The following is a 21647-nucleotide window of genomic DNA, read 5'->3' as shown; positions in this document are numbered from 1 at the left end:
CCATTTCCAAACTCAGATTCAGCTGCCTCTGAGGCCTCCCCTCCAGCAGGGGCTGCTGGGGACATAGATGGAGACGAGGAAAAGGTCTCATGGAAGGGAGAATGTGGGCTCCCCCCTCCCTGATACCAGATCTAACACCAGAGCTTTGGATATGCTCACTCCTGCTTGCTGCTGTTCTCACCCACGGCTTACTTCCTCCCCTCTGAACCCCTCTCCCCTCATCTGGGGCCCAGCATAGTGCTGGGCACTCAGGGCCCCCGGCACTGCTTGTTGTGGACTGACTGACCACATGGCCAGCACTCTACCTATGCAGGGGTCCACTCAGACCCTCTGGTCAGGGAGGCTGAAGATGAGATTCTTTTGTTTCTTTCTTTTCTTTCCTTTCTTTCTTTCTTTTTTTTTTTTTTTTAAGACTAGTCAATTGTAGTAGTGAGGAGGAGGAAAGTAGTAGAACAAGGAGTTCAATCTGTAACTGTGAACAATCAAGTGAGATAACTCACTACTTTTGGACCAGCCTGAAGATGAGATTCTTGCTTTGAGGTCAAAGTCAAACAAAATCAAACAATAAGATCTCTGAGGCTTCTGCCAGCTCTGAGGCTCTAAGAGCCTTATTTAGTTACTTCTTAATTAATTATTTCTTAATTAATAACAAATCAAACATTGCAGCAACGGGCAAGCTTATGAAGTGAGGCTAATCTGTTAACTACATCCATGTAGCACATGATTGGGAGAGGAGGTTCTCGCACACCCCTGTGCGATATTTCCACTTCCTTTTCATGGAAAGGGTGGTAGGAAATAGACATGATATTCTTGGGGGGCTTTAACCAGTAAGCTCTTGGGGACCGCGACAGACCCAACGCTTGGCTTCCTCTGCCCAGCCCCGGGCTGGCACTGCTTGTGCCCACGCCCCGAACACGGCAGATTTGCCCCAGTCGGTGCTTCCCATGAGCCCAGAATAGAAGGTGCCATCTGTCACTGTTTAGATGTCATATGTCCACTGATGACTCGCAAACAGGGTGGATCACCCCGAGGCGCTGGGAGGAGGGCAGGTGGGAACCAGGCAGCCTGGCGAAGCGCAGCTCAGCAGGACGAGGACAGTTACCAGGAGCCCCAGCCGGGAAGCTCCGCGGCCAGCCGTTCCTCCACAGGCCGATGCCCGCGCTCTTCAGCCCCGGAGGGCGCTGTCTTTTTCTGGGAGGACGGAGTGGCCCTCAGGACAGAGTGTGTCTGGGATAGGAGAGCTTATTGCCGTAGCTCATGGGGGGCAGCACGCTGCCTCCCACCGGCTGGGCCGAGGCCGAGGGCTCCTGGGGAGTGTTGCCATGAGGGGACCGGCCCTCGAACGGGCCGCTCCGGCCACACACCAGGCGTTTCTCATCCAGCAGGGACAGGTGGTATTCGCACAGGTCGATCAGCGAGGCCACCTGCTCGTGGAGGGGCAGTGTCTTGAACTTCCTCTGAGCCAGGAAGAAGAAAGCCTCCACGAACGCCTGCAGACACATCCCTGTGGACAGAGAGACCAGGTGAGGGTGCGCGCGAGCTGCCCCGGGAAGGCCTGAGCCCGACCCCAACCCCGATCCCAAGGCTGCTGGCACGAGCCGGCCTTGGCGCTCACCTCTGTGTCCACTCTGGGGACTCACAGAGCGCCTGCCAGGCCCGGGCACTGGCCGGGCATGTTACAGCCATGTCCAGATTCGATCCCCTGAACAGCCGTGTCGAGTAGGTTCAATTAACCCTGTTACTGTCTCAGAGACGTGGAGTAGGAAGTGGTGGGGTTGGCATTTAAACATGGCCCAAAGCCTCATCTCTCAGCACCGTGAGGAAATGTCCCGTTAAAACCCAGCTCCCCAACTTTTACTAATATAAGGAGGGGACAAAATTACAGTGAGGTTCTGTATTGTGACAAAGGTGTTGATTACATAGGGGGGTGCCTTTGTCAAAGCTGAAATTGTACATTAAAGTTCATGCATTTTGCTGTATGTAAATTTGACCTTGAAAAGTAAAATAAACCCACCCCTTCTCTCTGGCCAAAATCCTACACTGGATCATATGAGCAGCAGTCCCCACTGTGCCCTGGAACGCTCTCCCCTGCTCTGCCTCGTAAGCTCCTACTCATCTTTGGGATCTGAGCTCAGAATCACGCGTTCAGTAAAACCGTCCCTGACCCCCAGATTAGATCCGGCCCCTGACACAGGCTTCCAGCACTTTCTTTGCAGGGCCTGCTGCAGCTCCTCAGGGGTGTGTGGTCTCCATCGTCCCGCTGGACTGGGAGCCCCAGCTCCTCACTGCACCCCCAGGGCCAGGTGCACAGAAGGTGCTCAGTGTAGACATGACCACATGAGTGAGTGAGTGAGTGAATGGCTTGATGCTGGGCACTTCAGACATCGCCGCTAATCCTCACAATACCGTTGTGAGGTCAATGTTAACATGCCCCTCCTTACAGATGAGGAAACCGATGCTCAGAGAGATTGAGTGGCTTCCCTAAGGTCGCACAGCCAGAGAATACTGGCCTGGAAATTGAAACTCTGGCTGCAGAGTTTTTTTTAACTAAATTGTGCTATCCAAAAGGTTCTGAGTCTTCCCAATGTCCAAGTAAAAATGAAGCCTGGGATCTAAACCTATGGGACTCCCTGGGCTCCTTGGGGAAGGTGACACTAAGGCCAGACCGAAGGGCACATGGCATTTTAGATGGGGCTGTCTCTGACTTTGCTAATCCACACCTTCCCTTCAGATCCCAAAGATGAGTAGGAGCTTACGAGGCAGAGCAGGGGAGAGCGTTCCAGGGCACAGTGGGGACTGCTGCTCATATGATCCAGTGTAGGATTTTGGCCAGAGAGAAGGGGTGGGTTTATTTTACTTTTCAAGGTCAAATTTACATACAGCAAAATGCATGAACTTTAATGTACAATTTCAGCTTTGACAAAGGCACCCCCCTATGTAATCAACACCTTTGTCACAATACAGAACCTCACTGTAATTTTGTCCCCTCCTTATATGTCCCCCCCCTTCCCTTCACTTGCTCCTGGTCCTGCGGGCAGAGGCCTGGCCTGGAGTGTGTAGATACAGTGTCATCTATGGGCCCTGGGATCCCAGGGGAACTTGAGCCAAGCAAAGGAGTTGTTTTGTGTCTCCTTCCAAGTCCACCAGAGCGTTTTAGTTTGGCTCCTCTGGACTCAGGATGTCCTGCAAGTCCCCTGCCCTGTTTGGTCCTGACAGGAGGAGCTGATAAGGAGCGCAGTGACCCTGCTGTAGAGCCCTTTTGGTGTAAACAGAGGTCCCATGCGGACAAAGACACAGGGACATGCGGGCCGCAGTCTAACTCAGGAGACAGACATTTCCTAATCATGGAGTCTGGGCTGGCGCTCTCCCAGGCCATGCGGGTACATGTGCAGGCGTGTGTGTGTGTGTGTGTGTGTGTGTGTGTGTGTGTGCGCGTGTGCGTGTGATGGTCAGGTGGGAGGGTCAGATACACAGAGCGGAACAGACCGGGATCTAAATCCAGAGAAACCCAGTCCAGCCTCCACCTGCCAACCGTGTGGTCCACAGTGCTGCTCTAAGTGCAGTCGGCTGGCAGTGCCAAGCCCACGAACTGTGTCCCTGGGACCTGACAAGATAAGGAGCTTGGGCCAGAATGTAAACCACCCTCCTCATCAATCACACTGCTCAGCTCTGTTGACAGTGCTCTGCAGCAAGTCCTTCTCTATAAAGGCAGTGGCGGGTGCCGTTTACACCCGGCTCGAGCCTCTTGTCCAGAACCGTAAGCGGCAGTCTGTGAGTGGGACCCTCGCACGGCTCTGACCCCCACAGCCCTCCGCGCCCCACCCCACCCGACACGACGTGCACTCCAGCCACCGCCAGCTTGTTAAACTCAGATGCTGAGGTGGGGCCCATGGCACTGCATTTCTTTTAAATTTTTTTCTTTTTTCCTCTTTTTAGCTTTTGAATAAGATGGTTTGAGACACTGCATTTCTAACGAGCTTCCTGGTGGTGCTAATGCCACACGTTGAGTAGCAAGGATCTCGCAATTCACTGCAGGTTTTTACTCCGCAAATATCCATTTTGGGCCCTTAGTTGGAGGCATACTATGATTAGAGATACAATGCACAGAAAAAAATACAATGAGGACCTCGTTGGAATAAAACCATGGCCAAATCATCTGGAAGAAGACACTCTAAAATGAGAAGTGAGATTTAAATGGGTTATGCTTAATTTTTTTTGCTTGTCTGCATTTTCTGATTTTCTATAGTAAACATGCATTTAAATTTAAATTTAAAAATATGCAATGGAAAATTCTAGTGCACGGAAAGAGGTAGTGGAGAGCTGCCGCTTTTAATCATGAACGCTTTGCTACTATTTGAATTTTAAGCCAGGTACATGTAAGGCTGGTGGCAGGGGCACCCCTCCCCTCCCTAATGGAAACAGAAGCCCCTCTTACTCCTCCATACCCACCCTAAAGCTGAAACAAAGAAATTCCTCACTCTTCCCACCAAAACCTTCCCTCCAGAGAAACTCCCATCCCCCACCCCTAAAAAGGTATATAAGCCCACCCAGACTTCTGGGTGCGGCGGCTTCTCTGGTTCCACTCATGGGACCATGAGGCTCGCCCGGGCCCCTCTGTTGGGACCCGTTACCCCCACCCTGGAGCACCCCGATAAAGCCTCTTTACTTATCCCTTTTAACTCTGCTCATCTTTCTTTCTCTGGTGCCGGCCACTCGGGTCTTAAAACCTTACATTTGGTGCCGATACCTGGGAAGGATGTTTGCCTGCGCTGGCCCACTCTGGGGTCTTGGCTGCACCACCCCTTTCCGCGAACTCTCGCATTTCGGACCGGGACCTCTGCTGACTGCCTTCGAGTCCCTGATTGACGACCTCGGCCTGGGTGAGTCACCCCGTGTTATCTCAACCTGGATTGCCCACCGGGAGCCTCTGTTCCCTCCGGGAAACTTCCCTGTCCGTTAAACCGTAGTCCTTCCGGAGACCTCTGTTTCCGTCCGGGATCCTGGATCCCTCGGGAAATCGTGGGGCTCGAGTCAGAGGTACTCCCCGGCTCCGGCCTGGGATTGAGGAATTTGGGGATGCCCGATTCCTCTCTTCCATTTTAGTCTGTGGCAATGTAATCTGAGTGGAGACGTCCCTCCATTTGCACTCGCCATCCAACCTCGGGCTCGTTCCTGGAACGTCTCGTTGGTTCTTGGGATCCTGGATCCTTTCTCTTTGCCCACGTCGGAGGCTCCCCCGTTCCAGGGGCTGAGGCTATTTGGGGACGCCTGAATTCCTCTCACCCCTTTCCGTGCCAGCACACTAGTCTCGGGCGGAGATGTCACCCCCAGACTTTTGCTGCCTCTGTAGCCAGGAAGCTGTTCCTGGCTGTTTCCCCATCTGGGTTGAGGTGACATGGGTAGCCAAAATTCCAAAATTCCCCACGAGACGCCCCTGGGGTGTCTGCTGGCCAATCTGAAGGCCCTGGATTTAGACATCTGGCCCAAGCGCCTCATTCTTTACTGCAACACTGCCTGGCCAATGTATAAATTGGACAATGGCTCCCAATGGCCTGAAAATGGGACTTTCGATTTCAATATTCTGCAAGACCTTGATAATTTTTGTCACAGGAACGGCAAATGGTCGGAGATCCCATATGTCCAAGCCTTTTTCTGTTCGCACTCCCGTCCTTCTCTGTCTGACCTGCCACCCCGCACAGGTCCTCCTTGCTCAGGGTCCCCCACTGCCCTCCACCTCTTCTCCCTCTAACTCTCCACCAGGCGTCTCCTCAGATGCCCCTTCTGCTTTCTCTGATCCACCTGGCTCAGCTCTCCCCTCACTCAACCTCCACCATACCCGGATGCGCCCCCTCACCCTTCCGCGCCACCCAGCTGCTCGCCGCTGATGTCTCCCATCAGCCATCACACTCGCTCTCGTGTAAGCCCCTCCGATCAGTCTCTCCTCTGTCCCTTACGGGAGGTGGCCGGCGCCGAGGGTGTCTTATGGGTGCATGTTCCCTCCTCCCTTTCTGACCTTTCTCAGATTGAAAAGTGCTTAGGTTCATTTTCTAATGACCCTACAGCTTACACCAAAGAGTTCCGCTACTTAACACAGGAAAGGCAGGAAACGGCGGGACCGCATGTTGCAGTGTGTCCTTGCCGGCCTCCAGGCCGCCACCTACCGTGCTGTAAATTATGATAAACTCAGGGAAATCACTCAAAGGGCAGACGAAAACCCCGCGGCCTTTCTCAGCCGCCTTACAGACACCCTTATCCAATATACCTGCCTAGATCCTACCTCCCCCCGCGGGGACTACCGTCCTTGCAACTCACTTTATTACTCAGTCCTCCCCTGACATCAGAAAGAAACACAAAAAGGCAGAGGAGGGCCCTCAGACCCCTATCCGAGACCTGGTGAACATGGCATTTAAAATCTTTAATTCTCGAGATAAACAGGCAAAGGCCCAAGAGGAGGCCCGTGTCTGCCAAAAGGCACACCTGCAGGCCCGAGCCTTGGCTGCAGCCCTGAGGCCGGCGGGACCCAAGAAACCCTCGACCTCATCTAAGGCGACCAGCCATGCTCCACCAGGTACCTGCTTCAAGTGCGGTAAGGAAGGCCACTGGGCCAAGTGGTGCCCGCAGCCGCTTCCACCCACCACGCCTTGCCTGGCTGTGGTCAAGAGGGACACTGGAAAAGTGACTGCCCCTTGGGACAGAAGTCCAGAGGGCCAGTCCTTCCATCCCTAGACCTGCCGATGGCAGTTTTGGGTCTGGCTGCCGAAGACTGAAGAGATCGCCCTCACTGAGCCCAGGATAACAACCAAGGCAGCGGGTAAGGCAGTGTCCTTTCTGGTTGACACGGGGACTACCTACTCTGTCCTGCCTGCCTTTTCAGGCCCTACTTATCCTTCCCAGGTGTCGGTTGTGGGTATTGATGGCAATCCCTCTCGACCCCCCCCCCCCACTGGTCCCCTAACCTGTCTAATAGATGACCGTCCCATCACCCATTCCTTCCTTATCATGCTCTCCTGTCCCGCTCCACTATTGGGAAGGGACCTATTAACCAAGCTGGACACCATCCTCCACTTTTCCTCCGGAACGTCCTCCCTCCTTCTTCTCTCTCTCTCCAGATTCCTCAGCTCCGCCCACAGCCTCTCCTGCCTTACCAAGTCCTACATACCCCCCCCACCTGAACTCATAGACCCTCGGGTTTGGGACACCTCCACCCCAGTGGTGGCCACACACCACACCCCCGTCCTCATTCGACTCAAAGACCCCTCATCCTTCCCTTCCCGGCCACAGTTCCCTATTTCACCAACCCACCACGGAGGTCTAAAACCCATTATAGACCGTCTTCTGCGCAAAAAACTTTTAATTCCGATCAACTCCCCCTATAACACACCCATTCTCCCGGTAAGAAAGCCAAATGGCTCCTACCGGCTAATCCAGGACCTCAGACTCATTAATGAGGCGGTTGTCCCCATACACCCTGTGGTGTCTAATCCCTACACTTTACTCTCTCATATTCTACCCTCCACCACCCACTTTTCTGTCCTGGACCTCAAGGACGCTTTCTTTACCATTCCTTTAGACCCAGCCAACTACAATCTCTTTGCCTTTATGTGGGAAAATGCTGACACACACACATCTCGACAACTCACTTGGACTGTCCTGCCCCAGGGGTTCAGGGACAGCCCCCCACCTCTTTGGTCAGGGTCTCACCCAAGATCTTCTTCAATGACCCTTACAGCTGAGTACTATCCTCCAATATGTGGATGATTTATTACTCTGCAGCCCCTCATACTCCAACAGCCATACACACACTGCCTCTCTACTCAACTTTCTTGCCTCTAAGGGTTACCGGGTGTCACCAGCTAAAGCTCAAGTATCTGAACACATTGTTACCTTTCTCAGACTGTCTCTCACTCCCTCTTCCCGTCATCTGACTGTTGATTGCCAACGGGCCCTCCGTGATCTCCAGCCTCCCATTGCTGCTAAACAAATTCTGTCCTTCCTCCGGTTCGTTAGTTTCTTCTAACACTAGATCCCGAACTTTTCTCTCCTTGCTAAACCCCTCTATGAGGCAGCACGTGATGCCTCCGCTGGCCCTCCGTTAAACTCTCAGACTGTCTGCCACGAATTCCTAAAACTTCACGACTCTCTCTTACAAGCATCCCCTCTAAGACTCCCTCATCCTGAAAAAACCTTTTATCTCTACACGGATGAGCGCCAGGGCCTGGCCCTCGGCATCCTCACCCAACCTCTGGGACCTACTCCCATTTCCACCCCAGTGGCCTACTTATCCAAACAGCTGGACACCACGGTCCGTGGCTGGCCACCCTGTCTCCGCGCCTTAGCCGCGGCCACTACTCTCACCAGGGAGGCCCTGAAACTCTCCCTGGGACAGAACTTACATGTCTTCTCCACCCACCGTTTACAGGACCTTCTAACTCACCACTCGTTAGCCCTCCTCACTCCATCTAGACTATAGGAATTCCATCTCTTGTTTATAGAGAATCCCACCATTACTTTATCTCAATCCCCGACTCTAAACCCTGCCCCTCTGCTCCCCATTCCCTGCCTATCCCTGTCCTCACACTCCTGCTCAGAAATGGTTAAAACCTCCACTACCCCTAGACCCGATCTGTCAGACAAGCCACTCCCTACAGTGGACTTAACTTTCTTTGTTGATGGCAGCTCCATCACGGGTGAGGACGGCAAACGCCAGGCGGCCTATGCCATTGTCTCTGCCTCTCAGGTAATAGAAGCCTCCCGACTTCCAGAGGGCACCACCTCGCAAAAGGCAGAACTCACTGCTCCCACCCGAGCCTCACACCTAGCCCAAGGCAGGAGTGTAAATATTTACACAGACTCCAAGTATGCGTTTATGATAACTCATTGCCATGCTGCCATATGGAGAGAACGGGGCTTTCTCTCCACCAAGGGCTCCCCTGTTACTAATGCCACCCTTATCGCCCATCTCCTTGAGGCCCTTCAGTTACCCACCCAATTAGCTATCATACACTGCAAGGGACACCAGTCGGACTGGTCCCTTGTCACTAAGAGAAACAACTATGCTGATACTATCGCCCGCAGCCTAACATCCCCAAAACACCCTAGTCTGGCTCCTTTTCCCTTCCATTCCTTCCCTCCAACTTCGCTACACTCCAGAGGAGCGCGGCAGCCTTCTCACCCAAGGGGGATCAACCACCACTGAAGGGTGGGTCCTTCTTAAGGACGGCAAGCTGGCTCTCCCTAAGGCACAGGCCCTGGAACTCATTGGCCAGGTCCACTCCTCACTACATATCGGCACTAAGGGCCTCTCCCACTTCTTACAGCCTCTATTTTCACACCCTTCCCTGTATTCTCTCATCAAAACTGTTTACTCGACTGTGACATATAAGTGCCTCTGTTAACCCTCAAGGGGGCCTAAAACCCCCTGTATCCACCCACCAGATGCGTGGTCACCTCCCCAGACAAGACTGGCAGGTCGATTTCACTCATAGGCCACCTCACAGACATTTCAAACTCGTGTACGCCCTGCCTTTTCTCATTAGGCCTTTTCTCATTGACTATTATCTTCCAGCCCAGCCCCCACATTTTGCCTCCTATTTCCCGTATCTTTCTCTCCTCAGGCACCTTCTCCATGACAGCCCGGGGACTCATTTCTCCAATGCCGCCTGCAGGAATTATCCAGAGTGACAGTAAATCAGATGCTTCTTCACCCCCACTCTCCTCTTCCAGTCACCCCTCTACCAGCCAACTCCGGCCCACAGCCCCCACTATGCCCCTCAAAAGCAAGAAGTAGCCAGAAAGACCACAGCGCCCTATTATCACTAAAAGGCTGGAATGTAAGGCTGGTGGCGGGCACCCCTCCCCTCCCTAATGGAAAAAGAAGCCCCTCCTACTCCTCCATACCCGCCCTAAAGCTGAAACAAAGAAATTCCTCGCTCTTCCCGCCGTAACCTTCCCTCCAGAGAAACTCCCATCCCCCACCCCTAAAAAGGTATATAAGCCCACCCAGACTTCTGGGTGGGGTGGCTTCTCTAGTTCCACTCATGGGACCATGAGGCTCGCCCGGGCCCCTCTGTTGGGACCCGTTACCCCCACCCTGGAGCACCCCAATAAAGCCTCTTTACTTATCCCTTTTAACTCTGCTTGTCTTTCTTTCTCTGGTGCCGGCCACTCTGGTCTTAAAACCTTACAGTACACATATTACTTTAAAAAATGGCAAACTTTCTGCATATATACTCTGCTTTGATAAAAAGTTTACACACACACACACACACACACACACACACACACACACACACACATAAACGGAAGAGAGAAGAGGGAGTGAAGGGGAGTACACTGCTCCAGGCACTCTGATCCTCTCTCTGATTTCCATTATGCAGATGAGAAAACTGAGGCCCCCGGGCCCCACACTGATAAGTGGCAGGGCTGGGATTCGAACCCAGGCCTAGTGCGCTGCTGCTTCTGCACCTTATTTGTGGAAACCACTCTGAGCATCCCTGCCAGGAGGGTGAGAACACAAGGGTGAAGGACAGATAGGCTTAGGTGGAAATGGTAGAACCTGCCGGAAACGCTAAAGCCATCCACGTGGAGGGTCTGAGGGGTTGGGGACATTTCAGTGGGGCTTCCAGACTGGGGAGAGCTTTGATGGGCAGAGGTGCGCTGGGGTGGTGGCTGGGCCCAGAGCAGGGTTGAGCAGGGCAGGGAGGTATGTGCAGCCCAGGGAACCTGGGAGGAGGCTGGATGGGCTCCAGTCGACCCCCCCCTCTGAGTCAGGCTCAGAGCCCTGCCCACTTAGAACCCTGGGGCTTCACGACCAGCACAGCCACCATGACCGGGGCTGAGATCCCTTGTCCAGCATTTTTATTTTACCGAAGGGTGGGGCAGTAGAGGGGGCCCCCAAGTCACAGTCGGTAACTAACGGAAACAGGACTAGACCCCAGCTCTCTCAACTGGAGCTCAGGGCAGCCTCAAATTGCATCCTTCTCTCCAAAAAAAAAAAAAAAAAACCAACCAACCAACAACAACAACAACAAAACCAAACAAACAACTGAAACAAAAACAAACAAACAAAAAAAAATCCCAAACACAAACACTTCTCTGGCCGGGGTTGGGGAAAAGGGCTGTCTCCACTGGCCTGTAGCCCTGTATACTTCGCTAACCTGCTGAGCAAACCCGGCAAGTCTGGGCTGGGAAGAGGGGGTGCCCCAAACTGCACTCCAAGAGCGCATGGGCCTCTGCCCCCCACAACGGCCCATTCTAAGGGGCTGTGCCTTTGAGCTGGACTAGAGATGATTGGCTTTGGTCCTCATTTCAGCAAGGTGGCCCAGGCAATGGTGGCCTGACCCAGGTCAATATTCAGAGACCTTAACCTTTTTAAGGCTTTGAGGCAGCGGGAGGAGGAGGAGAACGGGAGGGAGTCAGTGTGCTCAAAATAACCCTAACTGTGCTCCTGCCACGGCTGCCGGGTTTCCACCCGCCAGGCCAGCTCGGGCTCGGGGCAAATCCCCCAGCCGGGGCTCCAGCCCCTCCCAGAGCTCCCACAAGTCGTTGATGTGTTCCATCAGGCAGAATCCGGCCTTCCTCCTTCCTTACTGTTACTCATTGTTAAATATAACATTTGCAGGAGGGGTGGCAAAGCTCATGCACTGTCCTCCCTCTAGAACGCACCTGTCCTCCCGGACTGAGGACCCCCTTCCACCCACTCTGCCCACAGGAAGATGTGTTGTCAGAACTTCATTTTGCTTAAAATTATATCATGCAGATTTTTGTATGTTGCTATGCAGCCTTCATAACCATTATTTTAATGGCTGCATAACAGTCTGTCACATTTTTGCCTTCTACGTGGTCTCGCCACCCCCCGCTGCTCAACACTAAGACTATTTATATTCTCTCACTGTCATTGGGAACATTACAATGAACACTTGGTTTATTCTTGTTTTTATTACTGATTTACTTATTCCCTCACAATAAAACCCTTGGAATCAACAACCCTTGGTGGTGGTTTTAATGTAAGGTTGGCTTGGTAATTATTATAATTTCATGTTAAAAATATTGAAGGCTTACAGGGCACCCAATAGACGGCGCACGTGCATGGACAACTCACACTCCTCGGGAGGACAGCCACCCAGTCCCCTCGAGGCCGGCGGGAGGTGGGGGGGGGGAGGGGGGGAGGCGGCTACTCACCAGTCAAACAAAAGTGTAAAGTCATGATAACAGCACGGTAGTGATGAATTGTTACAGACTTTTGAGAAGCAATTTGGCAAAAGTTTTAAGAGCCATTCAAGTGTTTATGTTACTGAAAACAGTGATTGCAATCTTAGGAATTGACTCTAACAAAATATTCCTTCCAAAGGATAACACGGTGTACACAATGACATTATTCATTGCAAGCTAATTTATAGCACAGCAGGGCGTGGGGGGGGTTAGTGCTAGACTGACAGGGCATATTTATTAATATTCCTTCTTTATCCTTTTCTGTATTTTCCAAATAAGACAATGTATCCTCACTGTTGATAATAACTCAGAAATATAGATATTATTTTAAAAATACCCACAACCCAGTGTGTGAGGTCACTGGGTCTGGGAAGCACATCGTGAAACCTCCCCAGGTGGAGTTAATCTCCCTTGCTTGGCGCTTCCTCTTGCTTCTTGTCATACACTGGGATCAATCCATGGGCACGTGGCTGTCTCCCTGTGGGACTCTGTGCTCCTGGAGGCAGGGACCACGTCCCAGTCCTCCCTACAAGCCCAGGCCCCAGCATAGCCCGGCTCACAGCAGGAACCAATAAAACAAAGATCCACTTAATCCGCTTGAAAGGACTGTGACCCTTTCAACAATCTTGTGATGCAGGTGTTATTATTCCCATTTTACAGCTGAGGCCCCGAGGTAGCCAAGGGGCAAGAGAAAAGGGCAACCGATGAAAACTCTCAGAAGATTTGCAAACTTACGAAAACAAAATGATCCAGACCAGAGGCTCTCAAACTTCGAGCCCCCCGGGAGAGCCTGCTGAAATACAGATTCAGGGCCCACCCCGGAGTTTCTGATTCGGAGTCTGAGGTGGGGCCTGAGAACGTGCATTTCTAACAAGACCCCAGGTGAGGCCGAAACTGTTGTTTCAGGAACCCCACTTTGAGAACCCCGCCCCGGCCCCCCTTCTCTCCAGTCTGAGTGTAGTCTGTATAGACTTCACTCTGGAAGTCCATCTGCAAAAACGGGCCTGTTTGCAAAAGGACCTGCCCCCAAACTGGGAGAAGCTTGACTTTGGGCTAAAAACATCTACATTCTGATTGAGAGCAAACCCAACCGGTTATTTTAAAAAGGCTAATAATGGAGCTGAAAAACCGTGGAATTGTTCCAACTGTGCATTAAGTCCTCTCTTAGTTTCTGAGAAGCCACCCAGCCCCGGATTCTTGCAGCGTCATCGCCGGCCCACTAAGTGGGAGGGAGCCCTGCGCCCCCTCCCGGGCCCTGCCCTTCCCTGTCTGCACTGAAGCAGACCCGAAAGGTTCTACGGGGCAGCCCACAGGGGCCACTGGGGCATTCTGAAGTGACACAGCACTGTGGCTGCCGTGTGGAGACCAAGTGGTAGGGGCCCGTGTGAACGAGAACGGGGAGGTCTGTTTGCAGGCTACTGCACTAGTCCCAGCAAGAGCTGACAGGGTGGCTAGGCCCAGCATGGTAGTGACAGGGGTGGGGAGGGACAATCAGATTCTGGATCGGGTTTGAGGGCAGTGCCGGCGTGATTTGAGATCTGCCCAAGGATGGCATGTGGGGGGCAGGGCAAGTCGGGAGTCCCATGAAGGAAGGCCTCTGACACTAGGCCAAGGGGACTGGCCTTCCCCTCGAGGCCAGTGGTTTTCAAACGTTTTATGCATAAAATAATCTGGGCACTTTGTCAGAAATGCAGGTTCCTCTTCCCTCCCTCTGGAGATTCTGTCTGCTGGGTGTGAGGCCCCAGAAACTGCACTGGTAACAGCAGCGCTGGTGCTCCAGCACCAGTGGGTGATCCGGAAACTTGGACTGAACATTCCAACTTGGCCAACTCTTGCTGGGCACTGGAGGAGGTGGTGGAGTGCAGAGGTTAAGAGAACGGTCTTTGAGAAACCCAGGCCTGGGCCAGCCCTGCTGTGGCTGATCAAGGGCCTTTGGGGACACACAGAACAAGCTTTCTTCTCCGAAATCCCACTGCTCACTCGCTGCCCCATGTCTTAGTCTGCTCGGGGCTGCCATAACGAAATGCCATAGCCCGGGGGGCTTAAACAACAGGAATTTACTTTCATAGTCCTGGAGGCTGGAAGTCCACGATCAGGGAGCCAGCGTGGCTGGGTTCCGGTGAGGGCTCTCTTCCCAGCTTGCAGATGGCCACCTTCTCGCTGTGTCCTCACGTGGCACAGAGAGAGAGAGCAAGCTGTCTGGAATCTCTTATGAGGACACTAATCATATTAGATATAAGGGCCCCACCCTTACAACCACATTGAACCATAACTACTTCCTTAGCGGCCCCATCTCCAAATACAGCCACACTGAGGGATTAGGGTTTCAACATACAAATTTTAGGGGGGACACAATTCAGTCCATAGCATCCCCAAACCCTCAGTTCGGCACAGGTGCACCTAGCACTTGGGGACACTCTCCTACCACGACTCAAGTCCCTGAGATGACCTGAGCCATTTAGAAAAAATATAAGAAACCCCAACCCCCTTCTCAACTCCTCCACCAGTCACCTGGAACACCCCCCACAGCTCTGACCAGGAGTTGGAAGGATCTTTGGTAACATTGCTTTGATGACCTGTTACCGTAAAAAGTAATGAAAGTCAACAATAACAGTTCATCTCTATTGAGCCCTGGTTATGTGCGAGGCCCCAGGCTAAGGGCGGCCTGTGCATTATTTAACTTAATCATACAAAACCTTATGAAGCAGGCCTTATGGCCAATCCCATTTGACATTTCAAGAGACTGGCCAAAGTCACGTGGCTGGTGGACGGCAGACCCCAAGGACCATTCTCTTGATTTCTTTACTCCATCGCTGCTTCCAGCGTCTTCAAGAGACGGCCAAGTTGGAGGGCTAATTCCAGTCATTTAGAATTAAGAAACAATTCCGGCCTTTCGAGGAAGGAGGGAGGGAGCCTCCTCTCTCTCTGCTGGATTGTCAACGAGAAGAGGCAGTCAGACCCGCTGGTCTTTGCGGACAGACCTTCCCTCCCTGCCTCAGACACCCAAACAGAAGCTCGAGTGTTTTTTGAAACTTCATTTAGGTTGACGGATGTCACTGGAGAAAGCAGCCTTTGAAATATTCCAGTGGCAGCCAGCCACACGTCTCTCACCTGAGACTGTCGCTCGGATGTTGAGATGTGGCCCCCGACAGGCTGTGGCCTCATTCTGTCAATCGGCTGGGCGATGGTGGCCCACTGGCTCCTTCTGGCCCGAAGTCCTCTGCTGTGCGCTCCCAGGGAGGAAGCCCGGCGCGCGGGCCTTAATGGGAGGACTGGCGGCTGCTCTCCAGTAATCTCCCCATCTATTCTGGGGCTTAGGGTGGAAGCAGGAATAATACCTTCCGTGCGCACAGCGCTTTCCAATTTACAAAGAATATCCGCTTTCTCCTCTGGTTCGCAGAGTCATGTTCGGATGAGGACATTAGAACACGTTTTCCTCATTTACCGTTGAGGAACGCAGGCCTAGGGAGGCCAAGGAGCTGGTCAAGGTCACCCTCTAAGTGGACGAGGCAGTATTTACACCCGTGCATGATTCTCAAGCCCACATCCTTTTTCCTGCATTACGCTTTCTTAACATCTGACACTTATGTATTATTTTACAGTTTACAGAGCACATTTGCATGTATGATATAATTAAATCCAAATCATGGTCGACAGCCAGGGATATCATCCTAGACTGAATATGAGATTTTTTTTTTTTTCCCAAAAAAATACCTGCGCTTCCTTGCTAGTAATTCTGTTTCAAGGGATTGGTGTGCTAGGACAGCTACTCACCAAGGCCTTCTCTCTCCCCAGCCTCTAAATCTCTTTCTTATTACTCACCTAGAATAGATGTTTCTGTCTCACAGTGAAATTCTAAATGTGTGAGTGTACAAGTTTTCTGTTTGGAATCATTGGAAGGAAATAAAGCTGAATGATCTCCGCCAGAATTAGCTTAGTGCTTCCTGCCCGCGCGGTGCAAACCGTCCCCAGAAGAGCGATCTGTGAAGGGGGCGCAGCTCCAGGGCGGTTAATCACAGCAGCCGCAGCCTTCTCGCCACGCGGAGGGCCCCTCGCAGCCCGGCTCGCTGTCCGCTGCCGCGCGGCTCCCCCAGACATGAACACAGCCTCTCCAGGCCGGGGGCTGGGGCCTCACAGGACTCCACAACCGGGAGTTCGAACCTAGGTGTTGCCCCCAAGATCTGGCTCTGTGAATAGTGACGGTGGCTCGACTGAGCTGGTCCAGATCCCGCTCTGCCACTCACTAGCTGTCAGGGCATTTCCTGTCTCTGGGTCTCAGTTTCTTCATCTGTACAGTGGGGCAGTAATATCTGCCCCGAGTGGCTTTCGTAAGGTACCACCCAGAAAAATCCCAGTATGGTGATTAAAAATCGGCTGTGCTCGTGCTTCCCACCATCTCCCCACTTGGGCCTCTGCCCTGTCACTGGCTTCCTGGAGTCCCAGCACAACATCCTTTCCATTTCCTTATTGCAGCAGCCGATCACTTGTCTCCTCACCAGACTGACTGTCACGAGGCCAGGGAGCCAGTAGGGCTGGAATCTACAAGAGTCACTGCCCCTATGTACTCTGTGGCTTAGAGCGGGTCACCTCCCCTCCATGGGCCTCACTTTCCCCGTCTGTGAAATGAGAGACCAGACTGGGTGACTGCTCAGAATTCTAGAAGTATGGAGGGTGATAGTGGCTTCTGGATGTTTTAAACAGTGGTAATAACTAAAATCATAAACCACATTTATTGAGGACTTTCTGTCCTCGAGGACTCCCACTGGGCACCTTCCATGTCCCATGGCCACTCTAAGAGGCTGGGACTGCTAATATTCGCGGTGTGCAGAGGACAGTGCTGAACTCCTGGAGGCCCAAGCACTTGCCCAAGGTCACACTCCAACTGCTCAAGGTCACACTGCTGGGACTCCCACCACTGCTCTATGCCGGTTCTCCCTCAAACAGGACGGAAAGCTTCTCGCAGCCCATCCTTTAAGGAAAGAGGGAAGAAAAGCCTCCCCCTCCCCCAGCTGAGCACCAGAGGCTGCAAACGCACAGTCGTTGCATTTAAGCATCACAGCGACAAGTCACCATCACCTTTGTCCTTGGCTGGATGGAAAAATTAATAAGCGTCAGGACTGCACCATAAATAGACCTTGCAGACAAATCATTACCCTTAGAAGCCCACAGCACCCAAATCACAAACACAATCAAAGACGAAAGCAACGATTCCATCATTTCATTAATCACAGGTCACACTGCTGGCCGGTGCTCAGTGGCCTGAGGTCCCAGTCCAGTCCCATCCAACGTCACCCCTGATGCCACCACGACACGGACACAAGTTCCTGAGTCACCGTCTGGGCAGATGGGGCCACAGTTCTGGTCACCGCTTCCTGCGACTGCTTCGTGCTATTCCAGACATTTCTCATGAGATTAATGGCTGCAGCGGAACCTTCTGGGGCTCAACAGTCATCCCTCAGCAAGAGGGCAAAACCTCCAGTGTGAAAAGGACGCGGAGATTCGCAATGCGGCCCCCGCAGGACGGGAACGACACTGAGACGCGTAAGAGGAATCAGTAAGACGGTCCATACGGCACACGCTTGGTGTCGGGCCCTGCGGCGAGGGCTCTGTGCACCTCTTGTTTAATCCTCAAAACAAGATCTGGGTGGTGGATGCTTTTATGACCTCTGCCCCCTATTTCACCCTTCAGTTATTCACCTGTGTTTAACAACACGGCGAAGCTTTGCTTTGGTTCTGTCTGTGAGTTGGGTGTGGGCAGGTAAAGTCCTCGCTCAGGGCCAACAGACGGGAGCTGGTGGGGGGATCGGAACCCAGGCTCGGTGAACCCACCCTCTCAGCAGGCTGCCTGCAGGCAGCAGGTTTACCCAGAGAGGCAGGGAAGAAGCCCCAAGGTGCCAATGAGCAAAAAAACATGATTCCTGGTCCTGTCCCTCTGGCTTCCGGGGGCTGCCCTGTGAGATTCTGAAGGGCATGGGTAGCCCTTCCTGACATTGCTGCCCCACCTGGCTGTCCCCAGCGGTGGGGTGCTCATTACCGCCCCAGGGGGCCCCTTCTTGCTGCTGTGTGCTCTCTGCTCTGGCCTGTGCCTAGGAGCCGAAATGTGCTAAACCTCCCACCGGTCCCACGTTAACTCAGAGCAAATCTACCTCTTCTTCCGTGACGGCCTTTCCCTATGAGGATTCTTAAGACAGTGACCATGGCAACTCCATTCCACCCACTCTGGGGGACCCTCCCATCGTGGGGGTGCAGAGCCGAGCAAGCCTCATCTGACGCGGGGCTGGGGAAGTGGGGAAGGGAGAGGGGCGCCCGACGTGACAGAGGGTGCACAACCGGGAGTGGGTAGGGTTAGGACGGAGAGGAAGAAGCGAGTCATCGCCTGGAGAGGCAGGAAGGGTACAGAGCCCACGCACCCACGGTGAGAGACACGCAGACAGAGGCCACGTGTGACATCATACAGGAGGTGGATTTGGCTGCCTGAGCCTTGAACCAAAGCTCAAGTCTGCTTACAATACTGAACAAAAGCTCGGAACATGATTAACACCCAGCTTCAGCAGAAGGTAGTTCTGCTTTCTTTAACAGGACGTGGCAACCGATGGAGCAGGGTCCACCCGCCCCAGTCAAAGCCAGCAGGAGCTGGTTACTGCCAAGATGAAGCCCGAAAGTGACCACTCATAGACCCTTTGTCTCATTTTAATGCTAAAAATCATGCCCAAGGGTGGAGATTTAGCATGTTAATGAGACACGTGATGTATGAAGACGCATGATCGCCAGATGGGCAACTGCCAAAAAAACTCCGCCTCTGCATGCTGTGATTTCAATGCTCGTGTCAAACTTTCTCTACCTTTAAAAGTTTCCAGCCCTTTGTTCAGAGAGCCAGTCTGGTTGCTCCTTGACCAGCACTGTCTCCCTTTTGTTCTAGCAAAAGCCCCCACCATAAAGCCTTGCCTGCATACGTTCCTTTTTCGCTCTTGTGCCAATTTCTATTGACTTGGGGACCAAGAACCATGAGGTCGGTAACACGTGCGTATAGTGGAAGTGACAGTCTAGCTGTCCTCTGCCCTGTGTCCTCCAATTCGTGTGCACTGGAAGTGCACAGCGCTTGCAATATCAGGCGTGGACGCACAAAAGTGAAATATATACATCTCTGTGTGTATCAATATCCATATTCATATAATTTTGCACACACATGGGGTCTTCTTATATGTATTGTTCACACTTAAAACATTTTGAGCATATCTTGACACCTCTCCATAACAGCATATATGGATCTCCACTGTTTACAGACTATAGGATTCCATTGTATGGATGTACCGTGAATTTTTAACATCTTTCCCTTACTCATGGACACTTAGGATGTTCTTTTCTCTCTCTTTCTCTCTTTCTTTCTTTCTTTTTCTTTCTTTCTTTCTTTCTTTCTTTCTTTCTTTCTTTCTTTCTTTCTTTCTTTCTTTCTTTCTTTCTTTCCTTCTTTCTTTCCTTCTTTGTCTCTCTCTCTATTTCTTTCTTTCTTCTTTTTTCTTTCTTTGATATTATGAATGATGTTGTAATGAGCATCTTTGTACACATATCAGTACACGCTGGAATGAGCAATCACTTCTTTCCAGTGGAACTTCCGGGTGAGCAGTATGTATGTTTTGATAGCTTTTGCCAAACAGTCTCGGGATTGGATCTTGAAAGGTCAGCAGGAGTTTGCTAGTCCAAACTAGGGAGGAAGATCTTTCTGAGGACAGAAACCAGGTGGTACAAAATCTTGGTGCTCTGCAACGGCTTTCCTTGGGTGCAGGGAACAGAGCTGGTGCTGTGGGCTGGCCTGGCCTGGGGGGCCAGAGGGAGGACAGGAAGGTGGTCTGGGGTTGGGGCTTGCAGTGCTCCCAGCGTGTCGGCTTCTCCCCTGCTCCTGAGTGCTGCCATCTGCCATTAAGCAGCCCTGATATCTTGCGTGGTTGAGAAGCCTGCCTGACACCGTGACTCTCCTGCCACCATGTTCTCTCTCGGCCCCTGCTCAGCCAAACTGCCCCAGAGGGATGCCGGCCAAGGCACTGGCTCCACAGCCTCCCCTCCAGCTCCTGAGAGAGGACCTCTGTCCCCTGCGTCTCCTCCTAAGTGGCTCTTGCCTACAGCCCAGCACCTTCCGTTCTTGTCTCTGCTCTGAGTTCTTCTGAGCTCTCTCTGCAGCCTCTGGCCACGTGGAAGCCTCCCTCCTTGAGTTGCCTCTCCCCGCTTCTGTTACAAGCCACTCTCCTCTTTGCATCTTTCTGGAAACTCCCGGCTCAGGCTCCTGCCTACTTTACCTGGCGTTGGGCCCGCAGGGCGTGCAAGCTCTCCTCTCTCTCCCAGTCATTCACTCCCTAGGCCTAAACACCTTCAATGAATCCAAGCCCTCCAAACTGCCAGCTCCAGGCTGGCCTGCTTTCTCGCCACTGTGATGTCTCATTAGCATCTCAAAGAGCCTGTTAAAAATGAATCTCTTGATCTTCCCTTCCCAGTTCTTTTCCTCCAGTCTCACCCACCCAGTTGCTCCAGCCAGAAGCCTGGGAACTTTCCTCCAGTTTTCACCTCCCTCTAACACCTTCCCCAGGATGGTAACCCCTGCGCCCCCTCCCCTCGCTGCTTCCACAGTGGACACAGCATCCAGAATGACCTTTTAGAAACACCAACACCAATCAAACCATGCAGTCCCATCCCTGCCCCCCTTCAAGCTTTAAACTCTTCAACAACATTCACAAGGAAGCCCACATTCCTCATGCTGCTCTGAGGGCGTTGCAGGATCTAGCCCCCACCTGCCTCTCCAGCTGCCTGTGTGCCCTTGTTCCTGTCACCCTGATGGCTTTCATGTCCCAGAACCTGCCACACACGTCCCCTCCTACCCCAGCCCTTGTCACCAGCCTCTGCCTGGAACAGCCTCTGTCCCCCCTGGGGAAGCCAAGACTCCACTCAAACATTCCTTCTCCTGACAGCGCCCTGACCCACCTCCTAAGATAAACCTCTTATTCATTAAAACTTAGTTATTTTATTTCACAGAATTCATCACAACATCTGATCACAGGTCTTTTTCTGTGTTTAATGTCTGTCTTTGCTACCAGACATCAGTGGCATGAGGGCTCTGTGTTCTGTTGGTCCCTGCACATCCGTCCCTGACACATCTCCCCCCGTGCCTGGCATGTGGTAGGCGCTCACTGAATGTTTGTTGATCCACATAGGGTGGAAAGAACCCAGGCCTGATATCAGACAGGCCCAAGTTCAAATCCAGGGTCTGCCTCTTCCATGCTGCCGGGTGAGCTTGGCTAAGTCACTGCAGGTCTGGGAGCCTCAGCCTCCCCCAACCCTGCCGGGGGGATTCAGTGATAGAACACAGATGTAAGGGACCCAGCCTGGTGTCTGGCACGTGGAAGACACCCTGTAAAAGTGACCTTCTTTCTTGATTGTCTTTAAGTCAA

General features: G+C 52.5%; 1 protein-coding gene across 2 annotated transcripts in view; it reads right to left on the bottom strand.

Annotated features, from left to right (window-relative positions):
- Positions 1-590: 590 nt before the first annotated feature.
- TTLL11 (tubulin tyrosine ligase like 11) overlaps positions 591-21647 on the bottom strand; it is a 220970-nt gene continuing 199913 nt past the window's right edge. For both annotated transcript variants that reach the window (XM_045563494.1, XM_045563495.1), the window contains one exon: positions 591-1504. In XM_045563494.1, the coding sequence (XP_045419450.1) occupies positions 1212-1504 (293 nt within the window). In that variant the 3' untranslated portion in view covers positions 591-1211. The remainder of the gene's footprint in view (positions 1505-21647) is intronic.

This window comes from Lemur catta, chromosome 10 (genome assembly GCF_020740605.2).
Source record: "Lemur catta isolate mLemCat1 chromosome 10, mLemCat1.pri, whole genome shotgun sequence".
In the NCBI taxonomy this organism is placed as follows: Eukaryota; Metazoa; Chordata; class Mammalia; order Primates; family Lemuridae; genus Lemur; species Lemur catta.
Note: the sequence above shows the minus strand (reverse complement) of the source record. Positions and strands in the feature narration are given on the sequence as shown.